Here is a 24801-nt window from a genome sequence, read left to right as displayed (position 1 = left end):
TGTATCACCATTTAGCTCTAAAAAAACATCCTCCAAGTTTGGTTCTTTTTCATTAAAAAAAAAATCATTGAGCAATTTCATGAAAACAGTGCTGCAAAGCAAGATTTGGCAGAACTTGTGGAGATTGCATTTTGTACTGCCTGTCCTGAATTTGATCTTGCACTAGGGACAGGTGAGGTGAACAAAGCAGAACCCTGGCCACAAAAATCTGGATTGCCTTGATATTCTGGCAGCGAACCTAAGACAATACTGCTTTTTTTCCAGAGAACAGTCTGGCCGCTGATCCAGTCCCCTGATAGGACTGGTATCTCACGCACAGAAGGGGAAATGAATTAATTTTTACTCATCTTCTATGCTCTCTCCTGTGGAACAAAGTACGCAAGTACTCCACGGTTATGTTTTGCATGAGCCGTCTACTCTTGAACCATCACTGTCCACATCCAGTCATCTGCAACATCTGATAAACCATGGATTAAAGGAGAGAGCGGGTTAGAGAGCCCTGGCAACCTTACCACTCTGTGTGAGCCAGCTCAATACCATGGCGTATCGTAGCTGGGACACAGGTAGGAGGAGGTTCAAACTATGACTTAAGATTTTTGCTATGTTTATTTGGGTTATCTTGTAAAGGGAACATTCCACAGTATGATGGCATGCAATTGTAACATACAAATCTGTCTGCAGAGGAAACCTGGTCACCAGCTAGAACCCATAAAATGATTACACAGTTTTAACACAAAAAAATATGTAGTTAAGTCAGAAAACAGGAAAAAGAAATTTTGCTCTTTCTTTTAAAATATAAAATCTTAATGAAGAAGCTGTATTAGAGGTAATGCAGAACATGAATTCTTTTTTAAAAAAAGAAAACCTCCCCAGGAAAAAAAAAAAAAAAAAAGAAAACCTCCCCAGGAAACACTTCAGACTTCACACAAGCAGCTTGTTCAGTCAGCTTTATTTGTTTTAGTACAACTTGCTTTTATTGCTTGATTTTAGATAATTATTTTTCCAGTTAATCAACATCTCTGTCTCATGTTTAGACTTAAAAGGTGTCTATCACCTTCATATTCGAGTAGTAAAGAGTGCTGTTTTATTGATATTTATTGAAATCGTGACCTTCTTTATTACTACCCCAGTTACTAAGTCAATAATACCCTTCCTGTTAACTTTTCTCCAGAGTTGGGAAATGTGATGCTTTCTAAGGAGTCCTATTTTATTCCATTCATTGGCATCAGACCTACAATTAAAAAACAATGTTTCAAAGTATGCGTGGATAGTTATTTTCTTTACTTCATTATTATTTCCCCTGACAGTTACCTCAAGCCTGTGCCAATGACAGGTACTTAGCCTTAACTCTTCACTGGTGTTCGGTGGTATTTCACTGACAGTTAGCACTTTGTTATCATGGGATGACTGCTCAAAAGACCCTGGAAAGCGATGCAATTTTCCAGATTCAGTTTTTAATTAATAAGCATTCATCTCTCAAATCATCCTGGCAGCAGTCTCTGAGAATGGGCATGGAAAGGAGCTCCTCTAATACTGAAACACAGGCTCCCTTTAACGTAGGATTAAGACATGCTAACCAAGAAACCTACTGACCATTCTCTTTCTTGTCTAGAAAAGGAGGATCTCCTGACTTCCTGAAGGTATTATTAAACACTACATATATCCATGACTGCTGAAGAACCACGTCCAGATTTCACTTTGACTGTAAATATGGCAATGCCATGAACCAATCAAAAGAGTACAGATCTTTCAGAAAGATGAAATCAACTATCAATTGTCCTCCAGCAAAAATTGGAGATCTTCATTCTTCCTCAGTCGATGTTTCTTCATTCTCAGAATCCCTCACTTTCAGCAGCGAGTGCTTCGTCAACAGATTTTGTATGCCTCTCCCCAGCATAAATCCCATAATGCAGCTTGTCATCCTTTACAGTAGCCCAGGACATCTGCTTGGTGGAGAACCTTGCTGCCCAATCTCCCGAACTGTTAACAACAATGACACCCCCCAAGCCCCCAACTCGCGTCTTCATGTAGTCTAATGCAGTGTCAGCAGCCATCTCTGGTGTCATTCCTGAAACAAAGAACAAGATAACTTCATGGTATGTGTCTGGAAATAAGTTTTAAAATTCCTTTAGAGTTTCACCCCAGCCAAATCTAATTCCTCCTCCAACTAAATCAGCAAGAAATTTCCAGTGTAGCAAAGGAGCTGTTTATAGGAAGGCTCTGGACAGTTGCTAATAGCTGCTATGGTATGGCGCTGCTACAAAGACAAGATTTAAATAGCTTCAGATTGTAATTCAGTTTCAGTGTTTGATATAGGCTAACTCATGAACTCTATGTTCAAGACACGTTTCTTATGCCATCATTTGAAGGGAAAAATGCCAATCTGCAAGCTTTCCATCAAAGGTTTGTAACAAGCTAGGTCTAAAGCATTTACAGTTTGAAAAAAACACATTAAAACAATCCAAAATTTCAGTCATCATCTATGTTCCAAGTCCGCTGGCCACAATGGAGCTCAAAGCACGTATTTCACGTTGTCATAATTTATCAAAAGCAGACATCAGCGTTACTCTTCCTGAAACTTCTGAAAGTATCAGGCAAGATGAGGACTCAATGACTAGACATCAGAGAAAGGACCAGCAAAGCAACTTTATCTTTTCATAGAATCATAGAATTGTTAAGGTTGGAAAAGACCCTTAAGATCATCAAGTCCAACCATTAACCTAGCACTGCCAAGTCCACCACTAACCCATGTCCCTAAGCACCACATTACACTTAATTATCATTACACATCATTACACTTAATTCACATTAACAGGAATATTTTCGAAATAAATCAAAGTTAATGTGTACATCATACACAAAGGCCTGTAATAGTTGCAGAATATTTGTTCACTGCAAGTTTGAATATATATTCAGGAATGCAGTTGGCTCGGCCTAATTGTTCTAAGACATATACCATCAGTAATGTTATGCAGCTCAAGTTGCAGAACAAAAACTGACCTGCATGCCCTCCCTGCAAATTTTGAGTTAAAACCAAACAAAACCAGCAGAGTTAGAATTATTCACAGCACTGGTGACTGACAGGATAAAGCTCCTTTCTCTGACGTTACGGGTGACACTGACTATTCAAGTCAGTGGCACTGACTTCAAAGGGTCAGTATTTCACTGTTTAATTTTTCATCAAGACAACAGCTGCCACCATAAGACAGAGATTCCAACAGCTGTTAAGACTGGCAAAGCAATTCACTCCTGAAATACGAAAGTAAATTTTGCAGAGTTGGTCCAAAAGAAGATATTCACTATGCGAATTACTGAATAGCTGAACAGAATTATGAAAGAGCTCTATAGTTGTTCTTAAATATGCAACTTCAGTTGACCGTTCAAGGACTCAAAAAGTTACAATAACTTGAGGGTTTGTTTTCAGCGCCTTCATGGAAAGGGGCCGGGGGGGCTGTGGGGGAAGTCTATTGCTGACGTATTTTCCTGGCAGCGGAGCTGTACTTCTGGGCAGGATGAATGAAGGTAGAGCAAGCACGGGCAGGGTGAACAAGTGCAAACCAATTAAACACGCACACATGTGGGTTTTCTTTTTTCTTAAAAAAAAAAATTAATTTGAGCCTCATTTGCCTTTCATACTGACTTATCACAAGCCAGGTAACTGCTATCAATGCATAGGTTTTGCAGAGCAGTTAACTTCAAGCCAGAGAAGAAACTGGCTTACACAGTTTAGACTAAATAGATCTTAGAAGGCCATTCACAAATTGAACGTTCAGGGACATAATACAGAGAGTAAGGGGAGATCATAACATGTTAGAGCTTTGGGAAATAACCTGTAGGTTGTATTTTATGCTGAAACATCATATTAGCTAAGAGATTTACAGAGAAATGCACCCATTATAGGCGACTAGCTCTTTAAAGCATAACAAAAATATTCTCAGCTGTTACTTGTCCCTCTACTTACTGCTTCTCCAGTGAAAATGTAAATTGAAAGTTTTTCAACTATTTCCAGTTTGGTTGATCTCAAAGCAAGTTACGTTGCAGTACCCAAAAGCTATGGCTTTCTAAAAATAATGGTGATATCTATATTAATGGTTCTTCAACTGCATGCAATACAAGTATGTTGTCTGGCTATGTTTACAGGCTGTAATATAATCAAGGGTTTAGATGACAGACTAACTCATGAAGGTAAAGCTCCAAAGGGTCATCGCACAGTCAGATTGTATTACAGTCACATAAGACATACCGTGTCAGCTGTTTACCACATACCCACCCAGTCAGTTTAGTACATTTTCCAAAACAAAATGAAAATTTAAATCATTTTTAAGACGTCTTAAAAGCATTTCTGTTGCTATAATCAGAGTTGTTAAAATAAAAACCATCACAGTTTATTAGAAAGGTGATATTCTATGCTTTCTTATTTCAGCTCTGATTATCTATCTCTAGCCCTCCCCTACTGCTTCCTTAAAAATATCTTGCTTTTACTTGTTTTCTATTCCTTTGTTCACAAAATTTTAGTTTAAAATTGCGAAAAATTATTAAATAGAACTTCAGTTAAACAAAGCAGACAATAAGGTCTTTCAATACGCATTGATCTCAAGCATGATTAAGCATCAAGCAGCATAAATATTTCTGTCCACTTAAGGCTATTTTGGCTTCATTAATACTTTAGTACTTTGGTTTGTTTTTAAAGAGAGGTGACCCATCCACATATCCCTGGGAGCAACTCTTCTGACAACCGTTCTAGGATGATAGCACATAAACTGAAACCTGTCATTAGGCAACGTTTCCAATCCTCATTATTTCAGCTTACAAGAAGTTTGGAATATACCTTGCTCCACGTGATAGAGGATCAGTCGGGCTAAGACCACTTTCATAATGCTCTCCCCATGACCTGTGGTTGAAGCGGCACCAGAACGGTTATCGGCATAACCTCCACTTCCTTTTCAGAGCGGGGGGGAGAAAAAAAAAGGCAATATTCTGTAGTACAATTTACAAGCTCTACATTGTTTAAAATAGGTACCGAACATTTCTTCCTAAAAGTCCAGCACTTCTGGGAACAAAGTGTCAGTAACTCAAAGTGTCAGTAACTAACTTCTTTCTCATTTCTGTCTCAGTTTGAAAAATAAAATATATGAAAGAGATCAGCAACAGCTGGATGAAGTCAGTTGCCAAGTTATGAGCTAGACTAGTGAACTGCTTGTGGTACAAGAAGCAGAAGCAGGCCAACACTTTACAGGGATGGGCAAAAATATTTTCCAGAACAGCAGGGGACAGTATACTGAGGATCAGCAAGATAGCAATGCGATGCAGAATGCCAGGTCACACAATGCCACCAACTGAGAAGATATGAAGGAAGATCTCATGAGGACATTGGCGAATTGACCAAAGTTTGAGGGGGACTTATCAGCAAGAGCAAAAGCGGATAAGAGATTTGAAGAGCCTGGGCTCTACAGTGAAGCATCATGAAGCAGCCCTGAAGAATCCTGCAAGTCCTCACCACAAGCAGAGTGTTTCTTCTGGTGCACTCCCCCCCCCCCCCCCTTTTTTTTCCCCTCCCATCCTTGTTTTGCTGGCACATTCCACACCCTGTTCTCCACCAAGATTCCGCTTGCTCAACACCCATGTTCCTAGCACATCTCCTAAGAAAAATTTCCCAGGAGCAGGGGAGGAGCATACCACAGCATTATAAACAAGGTACTGGAGGAGGGGACAGAGGCATAGAAAAGCAATGAGAGTTTCTTTTACTACTGTACTTTATTGATCAGATCAGACCCTTTCAATGGACCCCAATTTACACGTGGAAAAACACTGCCACAATCAGTCTGTCAAAGCCCCTTTTCAAAAGGCTCTAATATTTAAAAGGACAGCTAGCATTTCTGTATCCAATCCTGCAGGTGTCTAGTAAGAGCAAAAGTTGCAAGCAATATGCTCAACAGTGCCCAGTTTCACTTGTCCTTCACAGACCTATGTCCCATACCATAGGAGGCCTGAACATGACCTACATTAAGAGTTTAAGTATTTGCAGTCAGAAGGCTGCAGTCAGAAATGAAGCTGAAAATCATAGCCAAAATGCAGAGGGTACAAAAAAATTAGTATCTTACGGTGCGAGAGAAAGTTAGTATTAGTTTTATAATAATCCTGTACTGCCAACAGCAGTGCTATTTGAGTCTGGAACATGTTTGACTAAAAATAATTATTTTCCAAATCACAGCTGTATGGTAGAGCCCTGAAGCAATCAAATGGCAAGTCTGTCCCAAGGGAGGAACAAGTCTGGGGAAAGGATTTCAAGTGTCTCTTTATACTTGGATAAGAGATCTCTTAAAATATTTCCTTTATTCCACACCGATTCTATTAGGCTCTGAGGCAGTCCTATCAGGGCTCTCTAAGAACAGGAATTTACTCAAAGTTGCCAGTCATTTTACAATTCTGGCTCACTGATATAACAGTAATTACAATTACACTTACTTCCTTAAGTATCAAGAAAGCAGCATCTTAGTACAGAACAGGCTACATTTTTTGACTTAGCCGTAAAGCATGGATATACAAAAGGAGAGCTTTATCAGAATGAACAGAAAGGAAACAGAAAAAAAATGTTAGCGTTCAGGAAAGGACAGAAAAAAAAAATTCCCATCCCCATTTTCCAGACAGAAAAGTGTTGGATGATGAGAATGACAGCACTACACCTCTACTCCCAATCCTTACTTGCAATCTCCACATTCTGTTAAGGAGCTTGAGCTTTGGTACATTTCAGCGTTAGACCTCCATTTCAGATGTGCCAGTATTTATGTTTCATTTCACTAATGAACAGGAGAATGTGTAATACCTTTTTACTTTTTTTTTCTCTTTTTTTCCTTCTTTAAATGATACACCTACAAAAAATGAGAGGCAAGACCCCACACCCCATACCTATGCATGCTGTGTCACCAACACGGCCAATCAGTTTATTAGAGAGTCCTCCAGTGGATGTTGCACAAGCTACGTTTCCTTCACTGTCTATAGCAACAGCACCGACTGTTCCAAGGTCTCTGCCAAGAAAAACAGTTCACAAAATTAGGTTAAATTAAAACATACCTGCCAAAGCATGTAGCATTTATTCATTTATTTTCCAAGTAGCTTTAAAAAAAAAAAAAAAAAGATTACTGCAAAAAAATTACTACTCATCATAAAGCTATTTTTTACCATGCTTCTCATTACAAAAATAACAAGCAATATGCAACAACTCTCATAGCTTTATATTTAATAGAGTAGAAAACACTGAATTTTTTTTATCTCCCCCCCATGACTTGTTTACCTTCATAGCATGGAAACTTCAACCTGGGAAAGAAAAAAAAAACAACACACAAAACAAAAGCACATAGGGCAGAAATATTTCTAGCCATCATAGTTCTGGAGTAGTTTTTTGGCTGTGACACACCTGACACACAATTTTCCCCTAAACAGCGACTCAAAGACACAAGAACTGTCTCCACTCTCTCAACGGGAGGTTAACCGGAATTATTAATGACAATGCACGTAAATGAGCGAATACAGAAAAGGAGACTAATGTTATGAATGCACTGAATCATTTCCTTCCTGATCCTCCTCTTTCCTCTTCCTTATTCCCCTGAACGTTTGAACGCAACAGAAAAAAGGTTATTTATGTGCCTTTCAACCAGTATTGTTCACAACACATCTTTAATACATATTTTTGTCTTTGTACTCTGTAGCTAAGCAATCTTGAGGTTTAAATCACTTGGCCAGTAGAATCTGTTGAAACCACACATCAGCTTAAAAATCTTCATGTGCTGAAGAAAATAGAAGTCTTGACTACTGCTTTATTTCTTCAGCACAAAAAAGTCATATATAATAGGCTGCTTAAATTATATGTGTATTCATACTCAGAAATAAAAGGCTATTGTAACTTACTGTAACAGTTGCTGCACTGAGAAGCAACAGTTTGAGTGTCCACATATTCCTATCTTGGCAATTCATGTAGGAACATAAAACAGTATCTGGCTAGGAGAGAGACACCAAAAAAATCTAAATCCCTCCACACAGGAAAAGAATTTGTAACAACCCTTCAAGGAACTGCCCAAGAGGTGACTGGCACAGGATCACCTTTGGAAGTTGCCTGGCACTGGTGAGGGTCTCTCTATAACACCCCAAAATCTACGATAATTAAGTCAGACAAAGTCTTTGTATGCCATGAAACCCACAGTCAATGTCTCAGAGAACCAACTTCCCGTTCCCTCCTGCTTATGTAAAATATCACACTGTCAGTCCCTACACTTCATTCACAGCAACTCAAAGTTGACTGATGAATCACAGGCCTTACAAACTGCTCTGACATTTATGTGGAGACGGACCTCATCTCAAACTGATATGATGGTGCAGATGGGCTTCCCACCCATCCATCTGTTACAAATGATTTGCTGAAAAGAATATTAGTAAATTCAGTATTCCCTTGCACACTCATGTGGCACCCTTCAACCAACTAAAGTTACATCCTCCTGAGAAATTAAGAAAGGTACATCCAGATGTACATTTTCCTGGGTATGTATTTACCTGAAGCAACTGTGAGAATAATGAAAGTACACAGATCACATACGCAGCAGCTACCTGTTTAGTTACAAGAGCTCAATCAGCGATAAATAACAAAGTGAATGTGTCCAACATACCTCATCTGCAGTAGAGCAAACAGACAACTACACTCTATTTCTTACTGTCCCTTTAAACTTTTTTATTGCTTCAGTGTCATGTTTTCCTTGTTCATCTTCAGAACAAAGGCAAAGAAGATATAAACAATCCGTTGCATAGCTAGTTGACTCAGAAACATTACCAAGGCAGGCAAAAACTGTCTAAGCAGACATATATTATAATCATCTATCATTAGTTAGTGATAGTAGCAAGAATCTCAACAAGTACCTGTAGTATACCAGAGGATGCTATTAGTAGTAATGATTTTGTTCAATCAAGAATTATTCTTATGTACTGCATATACTGGGATGCAGAATGGATCACTTGGAATTGTTCATTCCCTTTTGTCTAAATCTTTCATTATCCAGTATCCATGAAGTTACATGTCCTTTTCTGTCCCCATTCAATTAATAAAGCATCTGCTGTTTTGTCTCTTAGCCCCGCATCAGAAGTAGGGTTTTCTGTCAATTGCTGTCAGGGTTCTTTTAGTTAATACCTCCTCGAGTTACTCTTGCACTGTGATTCACAGAGGGACTAGTAGCCCATCTACTATCTTATGGCCAGACTCAACCCCTTTTCTGTGGGGTTCTCAGGCAAACTCCAGCAATTCTTGACAAGGGTATGGTTAGAATCTTTCGAGTGAGAGACTGAAAATAAAAAAGCCCATGCCTTATTCTCAGCAAAAGGTGTACAAGATGCCATGGTGTATATGCAATGGAATCATAGGCTTTTAACATAAATGAATGCAGGCTTCTAACAGAAGCAGAAGAGAAAGGTCTCTCTTCCGGAGACACCAAACTTTGATTGGAAAGCTGTGAACCCCTGAGGCTTCCAACACTGTTAGGACCAGAGGACTGGAAGTAAAGTACATACCAACCTTCAAATTCCCAGTATGATCTGGTTTTATGTTGCCTCTGCCTAATACTACTTCACCTTCTGCCTGTTTGCCTCAGGCAAATTTCTGCATAATTGCTGTGGACACAACAGGGAAAAAGAACATTCCACATACAACACAGGAACAAACAGGGCTGCATAAAAAAAGACCCGTTTTCAACTTCGTGCTGATGGTTTGGGCACTGGTTGTCAGAAAAAAGAACAGCGTGGCTAAGACAAAAAAAAAAGTCTTGAGCCATTCAGAAATACACAAGCCTTCTATTATCAGATATTCCAGAACAAGGCAATGCTGAAATTGAAGATGCCTAACACTGTTATAAGAAAAAAAAATAATTAAGCAGTTACAAAGAATGAATGGAGACTCAGATGCCATGCCATTCCAACTTATATATTCAGAGGACCAAGTGGCAGTAGGGGCTACACCATCCTCAAAATTCTTCGTAATAAATTATAATACCACACAGTCCTTGGACAGACGATGGATCAAAAGAAAACTTCCGCTGGATACAAGATGAACTATGTCTGAGACCTTATGGTCAAGGAACAACTTCACTTTGTTTATAAGACTGTACTTACACTTTCCTCATGAATTTGTTGTTCCTTCTAGCAATTGACTGAAATTAACATACAGCTTGTAGTTTATAGCCTCATTTAATGGACTTTAATTAACAGGCCCACAGAAGAAATTTCCTCCTTTTGATCTGCAAATTCTTCAGCTCTGCTTCTCTCATTACTACTGTTTCACAGAACAGATGAACAACATGTAAGACAGCATTTATGTAATGTAATACAGTGTTTTCCTATGCCACAACCACTGATGTACAAATGGAAGCTCAAAACAATTTAGTATTTATGCCTAACTCACAGGCATAAAAAACATTTTTGACACCTGATGATTTTCCTTCCTTTCCTGTCCATCTCACTTTCCTCTCTACTTAATATGAGACTTGCTTATTTTTCAAGTGACTTTGGTTTTACTGTTGTGCTGTACCATCCAGTAGCACCTCTTTTCACACCCACCATTACACTGAACTTCTTGGTCAATCTTTTCATTCCTATCTACAATAACCAACAGCCATAATCAGCACTCAGAAGGAGTTACTGGCCAAAATCTGATGTCATTTAACTACCTAATCCAGTTTAAAGACAAATTGGATCATCTACTTAACCAAGATCAGCTTTATTAATTTTTTTTTTTCATGGACTTGTTTTAAAATGTGGACCGGATATTTTTTAAAATCACAGGGCCTCTGTGGAAAAGCTATACAAAGCGATGCCTGCTGTTTGTTAAAGCTGCTCTATGCACTTCTATAACTGGTGGTTTTAAGAGCAATAACAAGTTCTAACTTCGTCCTCCATTAATGCCACAAAACCTATGCTATGTCAAAGTGACCGACAATCTTAAGCATCATCAAGTTTGTTCCAGTCACTTACACTTGAGCAAATTCATTGAAAGCTTCATTTTTCATTACTTTCACTGAGGACATACTGTGAAGACCGTATCAAACCATGTAACGCTCAGAACGGAAGTATGCTCAAGTTTGAATACAGGCCTTCAAGCTTTGGGGTTTTGTTTTGTTTTGTTTTTAACTGACAGCACAAGCTAAATTACCTGAATTTAAAAAGAAAAAAATATTTTACAAAACCCCTACTTCTGAAACTCTTCAGGGTTGGAATCCGGCTCGAGGTTCTTCTTCCATCTGTCCCGGGATCTCTCAGTTATGAGTTTCTCCCCTGGAGTCTCAGGAATACCCATGCCCTGAGCAAACAGGTGTGCACCACGGTCAGTCAGCAGCACGTGCTTCGTCTGCAGAAGACAGACAAGAGATTCACTGACACCTCTTGTACTAAGCAGTTTTACGTAATCACTTCTTATTTTTTTGAAGTACCTGCACAAAGAAAATTCCAAATTTTGTTTTATTTCTAAACTATCTAGATTTCTATGCCTATATCCCATTTCACTAGCTGAAAAAAATCTTTAGCTCTCCAAAACACAGATAAAAACTAGCATCATTAGTAGAAAAGAATTGCATTTCTCTATTTAAAAGAAAAAATGAAAAGAAAAATTCGTAAATTTGCTCTCTTGCTAATTCGCATGCAACTTCTTTGTACTGTTCTCAGTCATCACCAAATCACTACTTAACTAACTGTTTTGTCCAGTTAACTAAGACATCTAGAAGGATTTTACTCTGAAGGAAAGAATGCTAAATAAATTCCTGTTCCGTTTGAAGATATTACGCCTCGTAAAATAACCCAAAACCGTAAATATCATACACTAAAGTGTTTCTTAACATCAGCTGAACCATTTTGTTTTAAATACTTCCTTCAGCTAGCTGCTGCTCTTATAGACCCAGAATTTCAAATTTAAGAACAGAATATTGTTCTCACAGGTTTGACAAAAAAATGCTTGCTGTCTTCTAACAACATTTGCAGGAGCTCTATTTTGATTCCTTTATTTAGCGAAGTACTTAGACCAGATTTTAAGTCAACAGCCTTAGTTAATTCCATGCTCAAAGCCTGTACAGCTTGGTTAATTGCTATTTTAGAGAAACTTGCCAGATAAATGTTTCATTAATCCTTATACTTTAGTAGGAGCTCTAAAATCTGTTTGTTTTTTTTTTTCTTTAAATCTCTGTTCAAAAACAAGCATCAACTTCTTGGACCCCTACATAGCTGTTAATTGTTCATCAGAGCCCGGGAAGGTTTTGGAGGAGCAGTGGTCTGACTATACAGTATGGAGTCATTTCAGAGCACAGCAGCTAACTTCAGGCAAGCTTTTATGTCCGCACAGCAGCACAGCACACAAGTACCAAAAGGCAGAAGGCCAAAAAGTAGAACCATGCGATGCTGGAGGCAGCAGGCCTGCAAAGCCAAGTAGGAGACCTCAGTGCACATACTCTGCTCTCAGCCTGAAGCGAGGACGCCAGAAGTTGGGTATTTCTGTGTCATGCTGCATTCTGTAGGACATTTACAGTCTCAAAGCTTCAGGCTTTAAGATGTTGCAAACCATCGACTGCTGTTGATTTCTAAAGCAATGACAAGCAATCACTACCGTGACCAACCCACAGCACTGCATTGTTTTGAAGGATTCGAGCTGAACCTCCTCCCAAACCACAGATGCTGAGCTCTGCTTCAGCCTATTACAGCCTCTGCACTAACCCCTTCAGCTGCTCACATAAGTAGGAAACGTGACTCCACTTCAGAAAGATTCCTGAACAGTCATTCACACATGTGGTGGCCCTGACATCAAGCATTTTTGAGAATTTAAATATCCTTTTATTGACAAATTAAGTCCTCAATTCATGAGAGTATTGCTTTAGGGAACAAGGGTTACAAGGAAGAAGTCCTCTATATATGTGAAAGAGTGGACAATAGGCTTACATGCTGAGTGATGTTACCAGACAATAAAAGACCTACCTCTTTCTAACAAAGCTGAAGTGTTCTTTGGACTTGAAAGCCAACTTCTTTGTGCAATACTGCCCCCCTCTGCCACTGCCACTAAACCACCAGAGGCACACGATCCAGTAATTCAAATTGGGTTGGTTTGTTTCTTTTTTTTGGGGGGGTGGGGTGGGGGTGTGGGGGTGGGGGTTTTTTGGTTTTATTTTTAGGAAATACATTGAACTTTTCTTTTGACTTTATCTGTATGATAAGGCTGTGTCCTCCATCACTTGCCTTCTTCAGCAATTAAGACTTTATATCATCTTTCAAATAAGTTAAAAAAAAAAGTTCTATTGTAAAAAATGGAAGTTATTTGTTAAAACTTTTTCAAAGGATTCCCTCCCATATGCAGATTCTGATAACGTACCCACCTTCCTGAGCTGCACAAACAAGAAATACTTGCATAGTATCATAGCTTCTATGATAGGTTGTTTTTTGAGGTTTTTTTTGTTTGGTTTTTTTTTTTTTTTTTTTCCCCAGTCCTCACTGAGAAGAAGGTATCTTAAGGAGAACTTGATTTTTCTCTTCAATATATCTTGTCAAAGAGCTGGTAGAATATTGCCAAACAACCCAAAACCACATTTTTCTGTCTCATCTTTCTTCTACAGTTTCATGAATATGTTTGCTAACTTCTTAAGTGCCTAATTTTTCTGGGACACATTTATACAAAAGGACAAAAAAAAAAAAGGGGGGTGAGGGTTTCAGACTTCTTACTAACAAACAACAAATGTTGGCAAGTTTAGTTAATTTCATGGGAAACAGGGAAGAGAAAATCCCCCAAATTTCTGCAGCTGGCCTGAAATTCAGACCATCCCTGTTCTTTATTTAACAATCCTGGCAGTGTGTAGAGCACAGCAAAAATGTGCACCTTTCCCTTGAGAAGTCTATGTTCTAAGCTGAATTCTCCTTTGTCTAATGTAAAAGGCTGGATGATATAAGAGGGGAAAACATATACATGGTTCACATATACCAATGAATCAGTGCTCTAATGTTCATGAGATGCCCATCTAATGAAGTGTTGGAGCTGAGGGGGATTACATGGCCCATTTAAAAAAAAAAAACAACCAACCAACCACAAACATTTCAATGTATCATTCTATTTTTGTTCACTACAAACAGGAATAATTCAATAGGAATTAAACAGCTTTCTCAAGGATTTGTTGAATTAGTTAACATACTAAAAGCCTTCCATCTCTAGAGGCTGCCGTGTTCAATAACATAGTAAATCATGAATGGAAATTATTCTGGTGCCCTCTTTTCTTCTGCCCCATGAATTTGGTCGAGTTTGAGCCCAGCGAGAATGTGACAGCATACAGGATAAATGTGCACAACAACAATCTAGAAGAGCTACTCTGGCCACCAGATGGAGCCCATATTGTTCCATAATAGGAATGGAAATACAGAAAATTACAAGGTGGGGAGGGTTTTTTTTTGTTTGGTTGGTTGGTTTTGGGAGCTGCATATTTCAAAATTCCTTAAGGCAGTGAGGCATCTCAAAACCACTGGGAAAGAAGCATCCTAATGTGCTTAGGACCCCAGGAAAACTACAGTCTTATTACCCATGGGTCACAAAGTTCAAAACATTTTTAATTATGCACAGTAAAACAAAACAAAATACACTCTGAAAAGTACTGTGAAATAGCCTGGGTTGGTGTCCCCAAATTCCTGTCCAAGATGAACAGAAGAGTAACATCATTTGGTGTTCTCATTTACAATACCTGACGGAGAAGAAGCAGAAACTCACCTCAAGGTATATAAAGTAATTTAGGCCAACATTTACATTTGAACTTTGTCATCTACACAGATTTTTTTTAATCTGGGCAAAAAGTAATATACTTTACGACAAAATTTCATGGTTTTAGGGCTGCAGCATTATACTTTGTCCTGTATAGTTAAATTTTATGATTTCCTTTCAAATTTAGCCTCAACATTTTTGAGCACCAGAAGCATCACACGATGACAAGAAAGACCTTATAACAGATGAGAAAGAGAAAGGAGATGTTTTTTGAGAACATAATATTCCAAAGTGTTTTTTAAAAAACAACAACAACAAAAAAACCTAACAGTGTTGTTTTGACTTTATTCTTGTTGACTGAAATGGGATTTTGTCATGGACAAGAAAACAAAAAAAATCAGTAATTCTAGAATGGGCATTCGGTTCATCTGATCTGAACAACGGGCATTAAAAGAAGTTATCTACAGTAAAAAACAAAACAAAACAAAACATAAAAAAACCAACATTCACCCCAACGTGCCAGAAGACGTCTCTCCCCCAACCCTCCACTTACATTCTCAAGTTTTGAAATATTTGGTCTTGTGAAGCTGTCTACCAGCTATACTTATTTATTTGTTCTAGGTAAATGATAGAATAAATCCGATGTGAAGGAATAAAAAGCTTATTCATCATAAGTTTTAACATTGTTTTCTAGTAGACATACATTTTAAAAAGTATTTACATTCAATACTTTAGTGAAAAGTTCCGATTGTAAAAGCAGAAGTATCTTCCAATTAAGAGCAAAAATAAGTCCTACCTTCTTTGGAGGCTGCGGAGGACAAATTACATTTCAATCATCTTTATAGATCACCAAAAGAGGTTTTGTTTCCTCGAAACTCAGTTTGAAAGGTTAAAAAACCATAAATCCTCTTTGTTAGTATGTGTTTTTACAAATATGAACCCTTTTCAACAATGGGGCAGCTGCACTAGCAGGATGAAAAATATAAACTCCAAAGACAGTACAAACTTTTTGATCACTGTCATGGTCTAGTAATGGTAAAACAGATGCACATATCACACAAATGACCTACTCCATCCTGAACCATACCAGTTGCATCATTTGTGAGAAATCAGAGATGTCTGCTGTGGCAGATATTAGAAGGACTTACTTCTTAGTGGAGTAAGGTGGGACCGATTTTACATAGAAGGTCAAATAATAATCATTTTGCTGCCCTGATAAATTTGATTCTCTTGGAAAATCTGTCACCATCACATAGTGCTAATGTTATCTTCCAGCCAATGTTATTCAAGCTAGTCAATGTTATTCCAAGTTACAAAAAGGGCATGAGGGAAGACCCAGGGAACTACAGATCTGTTAGTCTAACCTCAGTTCCTGGAAAAATCACACAGAAGATTATACTGTGTACTACTGAAAGGCATTAAAGAATAATGCAATCATCAGACACAGTCAACATGGGTCCACAAAGGGAGAGTCCTGTTTAACTAATCTGATATCCTTCTGTGGTAAGGTCACCTGCCTAGCGGATGAAGGGAAGGCAGTGGGTGTAGTTTTTCTGGATTTTAGTAAGGCTTTTGATACTGTCCCTCACAGCATCCTTCTGGACAAGTTGTCCAGCTGTGGGATGAGCAGGTTCACAGTGCGTTGGCTGAAGAATTGGCTGAAGGGCAGAGCCCAAAGGGTTGTAGTGAATGGGGCTACATCTGGCTGGCAACCAGTCACCAGGGGTGTTCCTCAGGGTCCAATTCTAGGCCCAGTCCTGTTCAATATATTTATCAGTGATTTGGATGCAGCAGCTGAATGCACCATTAACAAGTTTGCTGATGCTACCAAAGTGGGAGGTGCTGTTGACTCTTCTGAGGGACAAGCAGCCTTGCAGAGGGATCTAGATAGATTGGAGCATTGGGCTATGATTGATGGGATGGAAATGTAACAAGTCACAATGCCAGATTCTGCACCTAGGACGGAGTAACACCAGGCATAAGTATAAACTGGGAGAGGGGTGGCTGGAGAGCAGCCCTGCAGAAAGGGATGTCTGGGGGTGCTAGTCAACAGCAGGCTCAATATATGTCAGCAGTGTGCCCTGGCAGCCAAGAGGGCAAACTGCATCCTGGGGTGCATCAAGCACAGCATAACCAGCCGGTCAAAAGAGGTGACTATCCTGCCGTATTCAGCACTGGTGCGGCCTCACCTGGAGTACGGAGTGCAGTTCTGGGCCCCGCAATTTATGAAGGATGTGAAGGACCTTGAATGTGTTCAGAGGAAGGCAACAAAGCTGGTGAAAGGGCTGGAAGGCATGTCCTATGAGGAACGGCTAAGGACTTTGGGCTCGTGTAGTTTGGAGAAAAGGAGGCTGAGGGGAGACCTCATTGCTCTCTACAGCTTCCTGAGGAGGGGAAGTGGAGAGGGAGGTGCTGAGCTCTTCTCCCTGGTATCCAGTGACAGGATGCATGGGAATGGTTCAAATCTGAGCCAGGGGAGGTTTAGACTGGACATTAGGAAGCATTTCTATACTGAGAGGGTGGTCAAGCACTGGACCAGGCTTCCTAGAGAGGTGGTCAATGCCCCAAGCCTGTCAGTGTTTAAGAGGCATTTGGACAATGCCCTTAATAACATGCTTTAACTTTTAGTCAGCCCTGAATTGGTCATGCAGTTGGACTAGATAATCATTGTAGGTCCCTTCCAACTGAAATAGTCTATTTATTCTCTTCTGCTGCTGGAAGACCACGACTTTGCACTAAGGCTACCATCTGATTAGGTCACAATGAAGAAGGCCACCTAAAAAACCGTAAGACTGTGTTACATGGCTAAATAAGTTATTGGGTCCTTTAATTCAGTTTCAGGTCATTGCAAAGCCAACAGTACGTTACCCAAGTTCAATCTTGCAAGATCAAGCAGAAGACTCAGTGACAGCATAAAAGCTCTTCAAAAAAACAAGTGGACAAAACAACCCCTAAAATCTTGAACGCCAGCTGTGGAGCAACAGAAAATCGACATGTATAGGTCAATTTCTCCTTGAGCTTCCAAATGCACGGCAGAACTTCGAATACTTCCTTAGAATGCTATTTTTAATAAATATCTCTCAAAAACCCTTAAAATAAAAGTTCTTCATGGTCATGACCATAGTTTCCAAACACTACTATCCATTTCTCCCTTCTTTAAAACACTATACAAACATCATCGTTGAGGTGTATCAATATACCGGATGAAGTTCCATGGGAAAAAACATTTCATATTCAAGTACACATTCAGCATACCTTTTCCATGACAAGTCGAGCAAGTTTTATTGGGTTTGCTATACATTTAACTGCAGATACTGCTCCAGAGTCTAAATTTTTTCCATCCATGATAATGGCATCCATTTCTACTTCGCCTTTTTCATTTAGAACAGATCCACAGCCTAAAGACCAAAAGAAAAAAAAAGAAAAAAATCAGGGAGGAAGGCAAAAAGAAGGAAGTCATTAAGAGCTAACCATCAAGTGATTCAATTATTAGATCTCATCACACAAACTTTCTCTTTCCCAGTTTGTTGTCTGGCTTATTGAAAGTATCTCCTGAATACAAAGAAAACAGCAGAAGCACTGCTGAATATAACCACAAAATCCAACCATTAACAGAAGTCTCACAGGGTACAACGTCTACTTTAAGTTTTATTTTTATAAGATGAAAAACACACTTCCAATCCCATCCAAAATGATATACTAGGTACAAAAGTACAACAACAATCATTAACAGAATTCTTTATCACTCAGATCACTTCAAGTGCACAGTTTACAGTTCTTCCAAAGGAGGATACAATGTAACAGAACAAAATAGCGTAGCGTTCAATCCTATCAACAGATTAATGTCACATAGCGTTCCAAGAAACTGCCAAAATTGATGGAGCAGAATAAAAGTGTCCGCTCACTAGTGTAACAAAAGCTTGAAATAACCAGTTCTTCACTACCAAATAAAAACAGCAAATGAAGGAATTAAAAAAAGAAATCAAGTAATAAAATGTTGGGTAGTTATTTTCTTCTATAATTATTGGTGCTTGCACTAACCTAATCGAAAATTAATGAGATACAAAATGAGACAATGCAAATAGGGTTTTTTTAATAATGCCAATAACTGTATCACAGGGGAATAATCAGTTGTAAGTCATGAAGCGCACAAGCCTTGCTAATAAGGATGGAGAAGACTAAACTTAAAAAGAAGTAAAAAAACCCCAAAACAAAACATGGCAGACTTGCGCAGTAGCTCAGGTAGAAAGACTTGAACATTGTACAGAGCTAAAACAGTTTTTTTATTTCTGTTAAACCAACATTAAAGCAGGTCAGAAACCACTGTTAATAACTGTTGACATAAGGCTTCTGTACCAGCGTACTTCAGACCTGAACAGATGAAGTTAAATCCCCTGTTACAGGAAGCAACAAAATCCTGTAATCTTCCTCCTGTAACCTCAAAAACTCCCACTGCCACACACATGCCTGAACTCTGCCCCCATAAAGTTATTTTTTGCCCCTCTCTGACTGCATTAGCTATTCCAGAGTGCAGTCCTGCATCATTCACAACACGCTAATTTCTAGACTACACTGATCTGTGGAGAGCTTTATAGGTAACTTCCTTGTGCCACCCATGCTAACATCATTCTTCCAGCTTCTCCATTATGCTAGGGTAAGGAATAAGTCGTCTTTTTTTTCTTAGATAAGCCCTGCCATACTCTTTTAGCTTCCTTTGACAAGGTAGGCTCTCTAGCTCATGATCACCAAATTCCCACTAGAACTAGGGTACATCCTTCTCAAGTACCAGTGACCAGAACCATGGTTCCAGGGGAAGCTCTACCAGCCCCCTTCATCACTGCACTAATAATATCCTATGTCTACTGGACACCTCTCATGGGATACATACTAGGATTTCCTAACATTTCCTGAGCAAAACACAGTTGCAGACAGATCCTGCAGTCAAAGGCAGCTTCCTACAAAAGCCTCCTTTTACAGCCAGTGAAGAGAGAGAGGTGCCCCCTAAGAACAATTCATCCCACTTGCCTTCGAGAGCTGGATAGCTAGCCTTTCTCATTCCACTGACCACCGTGAAAGCCTGTACACCATGGCAAGGCTAGCTACTAAACTTCAGGTTATTTGAGGTAGGATGAATCCTTCATTCTATGGTTACAGACTCTCTTTTCACCTGCCTTCCAGCACAATGGGTAGGGAAAGTCACAATGTCCATTGGCAGCAGCACTGAAAAAAAAAAAAGTTTGACTCACTTGTGAAGCCAAGGCAAGGAAAAAAACAGACAACAAGACAGAAAATCTAAGGGGACACAAATAACAAATGTGTCTGACATTAGCCAAATCATGGCAGGGGTACTGATAGTAGTACTCCAATTCTCTCTGTCTACAGGTAGATAGTCCTGCAAAGGCTGAGCAGGAAAGAGTGTGCAAGGATCACTATAATGACAGTTCTTATATCTGGAGTATTCACACCAAGCTGGTTAATACTGCGAGTCAAAGAGATCACATGAAGGAAATGTAACCAAGACCACTTCCTCATCACAAGCAGAACTTGATGACTTCATTATACTGCACAAGTCACTAAAATGGTAGTTTTAGACAACAGTATAGCTTCTGAGCCCCTCCACCAAGCCTACATCACGATGCATTTACACAGCACGGCTAAACCCTGTCATTCAAAAAAGGACACAACTTGATCATTATGCCCATTCTTCATTGTGGTCTCTTAGCAATGTCTATGTTTTCCTAGAAAATATTACACTAAAACTGATTTTTCTTTTACAAAGATAAATACCACACGGTGAGTTTTCAACAGCCACTCCAATCAGGCCCTCTTCACATAGCTTTCAGCTCATTTTTGCCAGCTACTGAGAACAGCTGTATCTAATGAACGTTAATACAATTAGATGTATCCGTAAGTGCTCACCAGACTACTTGCCATTTAGATCAGCATAGTCAAACTTGAACAAGGGCTTAAGGCTCAGCTCCAGTTTAAACAAATTTTGCTAAAAAAATGCTCATTTAATATACTACAAATACGGTATAAATATTGTTAGAACAAATTGAAATAAACACCTTTAGACAAAAAATAATTTAACATATATTTAATTAAGGATAAACGTAACCTCAGACCATGTAAATTGTGTCACAAACACATATTGTACTTTGTACATTAAGCAAAATGTAAAGTTATAACTGTATATCAGTCATTGAATATGATAGAGTCTAAGCTCCTATCCTCAAGTGATAGGATCATTTTAGAGGAGTATAGACTGCCCACAGGGGTCAGTTCAATGACAGCATGCTATGGGAGAGCATGGCTCAGAAAAAGCAGTATTAATGACAAGATACCACATAAAGGTTAAAAAAAACCTTGTATGCAAAACACAGAATATTGCTAGTTACTGTGATCCTACTTAGGATAAGTGCCAAAATGCTTCAGACTGTTGTGTACAAGTTAAATAAATGAGCCTAAACAGATCATTATAAAGTAAGCTTTCATCACTGAGAGTCACACTGAGCCCATTTCCCATCTAAATAATTTTGATTAACAGAACCATCAAAACTAGTGTATAAGAAACCAAGAAAGTATGTAATTGTTTACATGGAATGATTAAGAAAGAAATGTAAACAATCATTAAGCTTAAATTTACATTGAAGTTGCTTTCACATTAACATTGGACACCTAATGTCAGGGAGAACATCACTGAAGAGACGCTTCTCAAGAATTAGGATTTTTTCCTGCCCTGAGGTAGCTGGTGTTTTTAAAATAGCAAATCTAAATTCTCTCACCAGAGAGATACTTTGAGACATAACCTAGAAGCATAAAGAGAGCCAAAGGCCAAATAGATACTGATTTACTGACTTGAGCAAAACAAAGTCCTAAAGGCTAGGGACTGATTTAGAGAACAGGTGAAGAAAAGTAAAAGTTAACTGAGAGAATGCCATCCTGATGTTAATTATATAGCAGTACACACCACACCTCTAAGTCCACTTCATGATTTCAGCTTGAATCCTCTAAAAAAAAAGATGTTCAACCCAAGTCAGTAACAAAAGACTGAAAGTTTCGTCTGAAGTAAAAGCTCTCCCTCACTCTCAATTACAAGGTGAGAAGGAACAAGTGAATCTAAGCGTGCACATAACTAATACCTATGTTATCGAAAACACTGAACACTGACACGTCTTTCTTTCCATGTTCATTCCTGACATACCTTGGTGGAGTGGTGAAATCTTTTCACTGAAATTCATCATTTGAGGTCATATGAAGAGGAGAAAAATATTTGACATTAACATTAATTAACATCAATCATTAGGAAATCCAGTTATGGACCCTTACTGTATAAATTCATGACTCATATACCATTACTGCATTACTTCTGTAATATTATTTACAAAAGCACTAATTGCAATCATTAATTAAGAGAAAAAACACCTAAAATCCCCAAGAACAGTATTCCTCTGGCAATAGGTGTAGGTCAAGCGTTAAGCTTACACATTGCTGCAAGCTATGCTCAAGTGCCTTACACATGAACATAAACTAAACATATACTCCATTAAGGAGTCCATGTCTTAAAACTGAAGATGCAGCACAGTAACAGGAGAAGATTTACAGAACTGCAATACTGCAGCACAAGAAGGAAAAGGCAGATATAAAACACTGAAAAATGAGAAAAGAGTAACTCATCTGCCTAAGTGTGCTCACAAGAAACTATGGTACACACTGTGCTATTTTATTACACAGAGAAATAAACTATTTTGTGACACCAGTATTTACTCCACTGCAATGCGCATAATTCAAATGAAATGCAAACCAGCACTTTAAGAAGCATCAGGGTAAAGCATTTGAAATACATGATGATTTGAAACCCACTTAATTCTTGAAAAAAGTTACCTGCGTTAAAATGAGGATCATCTTCCATTGATCGCACTGCCTCCTCAACTGCATCTAAGGCACTGCCTCCCTGTTTCAGGATACCATAACCTCGCAGTGCAGCTCTGACAACACCAGCACGACTTCCCTCTTCTCGTTCTTTAAAGATCCGACCAGCTCCACCATGCACCACGATGACGGGCTTCATCCTGCCAAATTCCTCCCAAGGCTTTCAGCTGTGCACACAGGTTACTTGTAATTAGCCTATTTTGGAAAGAAGAGTCTTGAGCATGTGCTCCCTTCTACATGGAGAGAGCCCTGCAGGTTAGTTAACAGATACGGTCAGTTTGACTGCGACCATTTTACCTTTCAGGAAGCTGAGCGCTCACGCAAAGGAGCTCCTAATTCAAGTCTTGACCAGAGGAGGCCTCTGGCAACTTGGTGCAACTTTGAGGTCAGCCCTGCTTTGAAGGCCCCTTTCAGCCTAAGTTACACTAGGATCTTATGATTTAGCATGAAGCCTCTCTGGCGATACTGCAAGTTACACAGAAAAAAAGCATCTGAGTGACTCTTGATCCTGTTAACTGCTCTTCACATTAGATGGGTAGCCTTATTGTTTAAACACAATAATATAACCAGCAAAACAGAAAAGTGACTGACCCGACCCAAGTTAACAGCTTAACCACCTCTACCACCTGGATTTCACACCTTTGACCTCTTGCAAAACTTTGTACTTTATGCGGGAAAACAAGGCATTCAACAGTGTGCCATTACTGCTGATGGCCTCCTGTGAGCAAACAAGAGTGTTGCTACGCATCCTTGGTGACAGCATTCATATTTTCATTTCCAGAAAAAGGCAAAGGAGAAGCAACCTCATCTCCCACCGCAATCTAGGGCACGTCACAGAGGAAACTCGCCACATGGAAACGGTTTCTCAGGGCCACCTATTTTTGGAGGCTGTGAAGAACGAAATCCAACAGCCTTTCTCTCATCCTGTACGCAAACCGTAGCCCTGGGCTACTGACGGCCGCTCCCTCGCACCCCCGCAGCCTGAGGGGCGGCACTTGCCCTCGGGGCCCGCTTGCCAGGACGGCAGCGGGAACGCACCACATGAAGACCCGGCCGCCGCTGCCCGGGCGTCACGGCCCGCGGTGGGGCAGACCCGCCTCGGTTATCCCCGGGGGTCCCGTAGGGGAGGCCTTTCCATTTTTTATTTCAATCGGCAGCTAGGTGCTTCCCTCCGCGGGGGTCAGGGGAGGAAGACCTCGGCACGGCCTCTCCTCAGCCGCCGATCGAGCCCTGCCGGCCATCGCGGCGGCGCCTCAGGCCGGAGCGAGCCCGGCCCGGCCCCGCGCCCCGCCCGCCCGCTCCCGGCGCCCCCGCGCTCGCTCAGCCTCACCCGCCCTCGCGGAGGGGGAGGGCTCGGGCTCGGCCTCGGCGCCCACCTGCAGCGCCCCGTCGCCACAGCAGCCCCCGGCAGCCGAGCGCGGCGTCCCGGACGCGCTCCCGGCCGGCGGCACGGGGCGGGTCCGGCCGGCCCAGCCGTAGGGGACGGGCACCGCGGCGGCGGGTGGCAGCCGCCCTCAGCAGACATGGCGCTGCCCACGCGCGCTGAGGGGTGCCCACAGTTAAGATGGCGGCCTACTGCCGTTCTCGCCCGGGCGTTCTCCCTCCCGCCACGGCAGGGGCCTGGGCGCCACTGTCTCAGGGCCGGCAGGAGCGTCCCAGCCCCGGGCTGCCTGGCAGGGGCTGCCGCGGCATCGTGCCCTTCTCGGCTCCGTTCGGGGCAGGCAGGGAGCGAGTTCACCGGCAGCACGCACCTGTGGAGGAGTCGAGGCAGTGCCGCCGCTGCTGCTGCCGCTGCGCTGCAATGTAACACCGCCTCATCACCCACCACCGCCCGATTTCCCCTCCAGTTAACTTAGAAATATGGCACCTCTCCCCCAAGTCTGGGGTTGTTTAGTCTGGAGAAGAGGAGGCTGAGGGGAGACCTTACTGTTCTTTACAACTGCCTGAAAGGAGGCTGTAGTGAGGTGGGGGTCAGACTGTTCTGCCAAGTAACAAGCAATAGGACAGGAGGAAACAGCCTCAAGCTGCACCGGGGGAGGTTTAGGTTGGATATTAGGAAAAACTTATTCACCGAAAGGGTAGTCAGGCACTGGAACAGGCTGCCCAGGGAAGTGGTTGAGTCT

At 40.6% G+C, this 24801-nt stretch overlaps 1 protein-coding gene across 8 annotated transcripts; it reads right to left on the bottom strand.

Moving 5' to 3' along the window:
- Window positions 1-920: 920 nt before the first annotated feature.
- ASRGL1 (asparaginase and isoaspartyl peptidase 1) lies at window positions 921-24447 on the bottom strand. 8 transcript variants are annotated; one of them, XM_087776499.1, is made up of 8 exons: window positions 22631-22749; window positions 21951-21976; window positions 19772-19966; window positions 18002-18144; window positions 11223-11377; window positions 6907-7025; window positions 4829-4939; window positions 921-2068 (listed from the first exon to the last, which is right to left on the bottom strand). In XM_087776499.1, the coding sequence occupies exons 3-8, from the start codon at window positions 19800-19802 to the stop codon at window positions 1833-1835; spliced, it is 795 nt and encodes a 264-aa protein (XP_087632625.1). In that variant the 5' UTR covers window positions 19803-19966; window positions 21951-21976; window positions 22631-22749; the 3' UTR covers window positions 921-1832. The 8 variants fall into 8 exon arrangements, with proteins under 8 accessions (XP_087632625.1, XP_087632622.1, XP_087632619.1 ...); XM_087776496.1 differs by lacking the exons at window positions 19772-19966; window positions 21951-21976 and adding an exon at window positions 24430-24447 and having other exon boundaries at window positions 22631-22873; XM_087776493.1 differs by lacking the exons at window positions 19772-19966; window positions 21951-21976 and adding an exon at window positions 24055-24185 and having other exon boundaries at window positions 22631-22873.
- Window positions 24448-24801: the final 354 nt, after the last annotated feature.

This window comes from Nipponia nippon, unplaced genomic scaffold (assembly GCF_047370975.1).
Source record: "Nipponia nippon isolate SJK-2023a ecotype South Korea unplaced genomic scaffold, ASM4737097v1 scaffold_4, whole genome shotgun sequence".
NCBI classification, from domain to species: Eukaryota; Metazoa; Chordata; class Aves; order Pelecaniformes; family Threskiornithidae; genus Nipponia; species Nipponia nippon.
This window is presented reverse-complemented; position numbering and strand designations above follow the sequence as displayed.

Coding starts and splice junctions, on each gene's coding strand:
- ASRGL1 (XM_087776496.1), bottom strand. CDS start 22,817: ATGAAGCCCGTCATCGTGGTGCATGGTGGAGCTGGTCGGATCTTTAAA. Junction 4,940..6,906: donor TGGTGACACAGCATGCATAG/GTATGGGGTGTG, acceptor CGCTCTGAAAAG/GAAGTGGAGGTTATGCCGAT. Junction 2,069..4,828: donor CCTCTATCACGTGGAGCAAG/GTATATTCCAAA, acceptor TCTTTGTTTCAG/GAATGACACCAGAGATGGCT.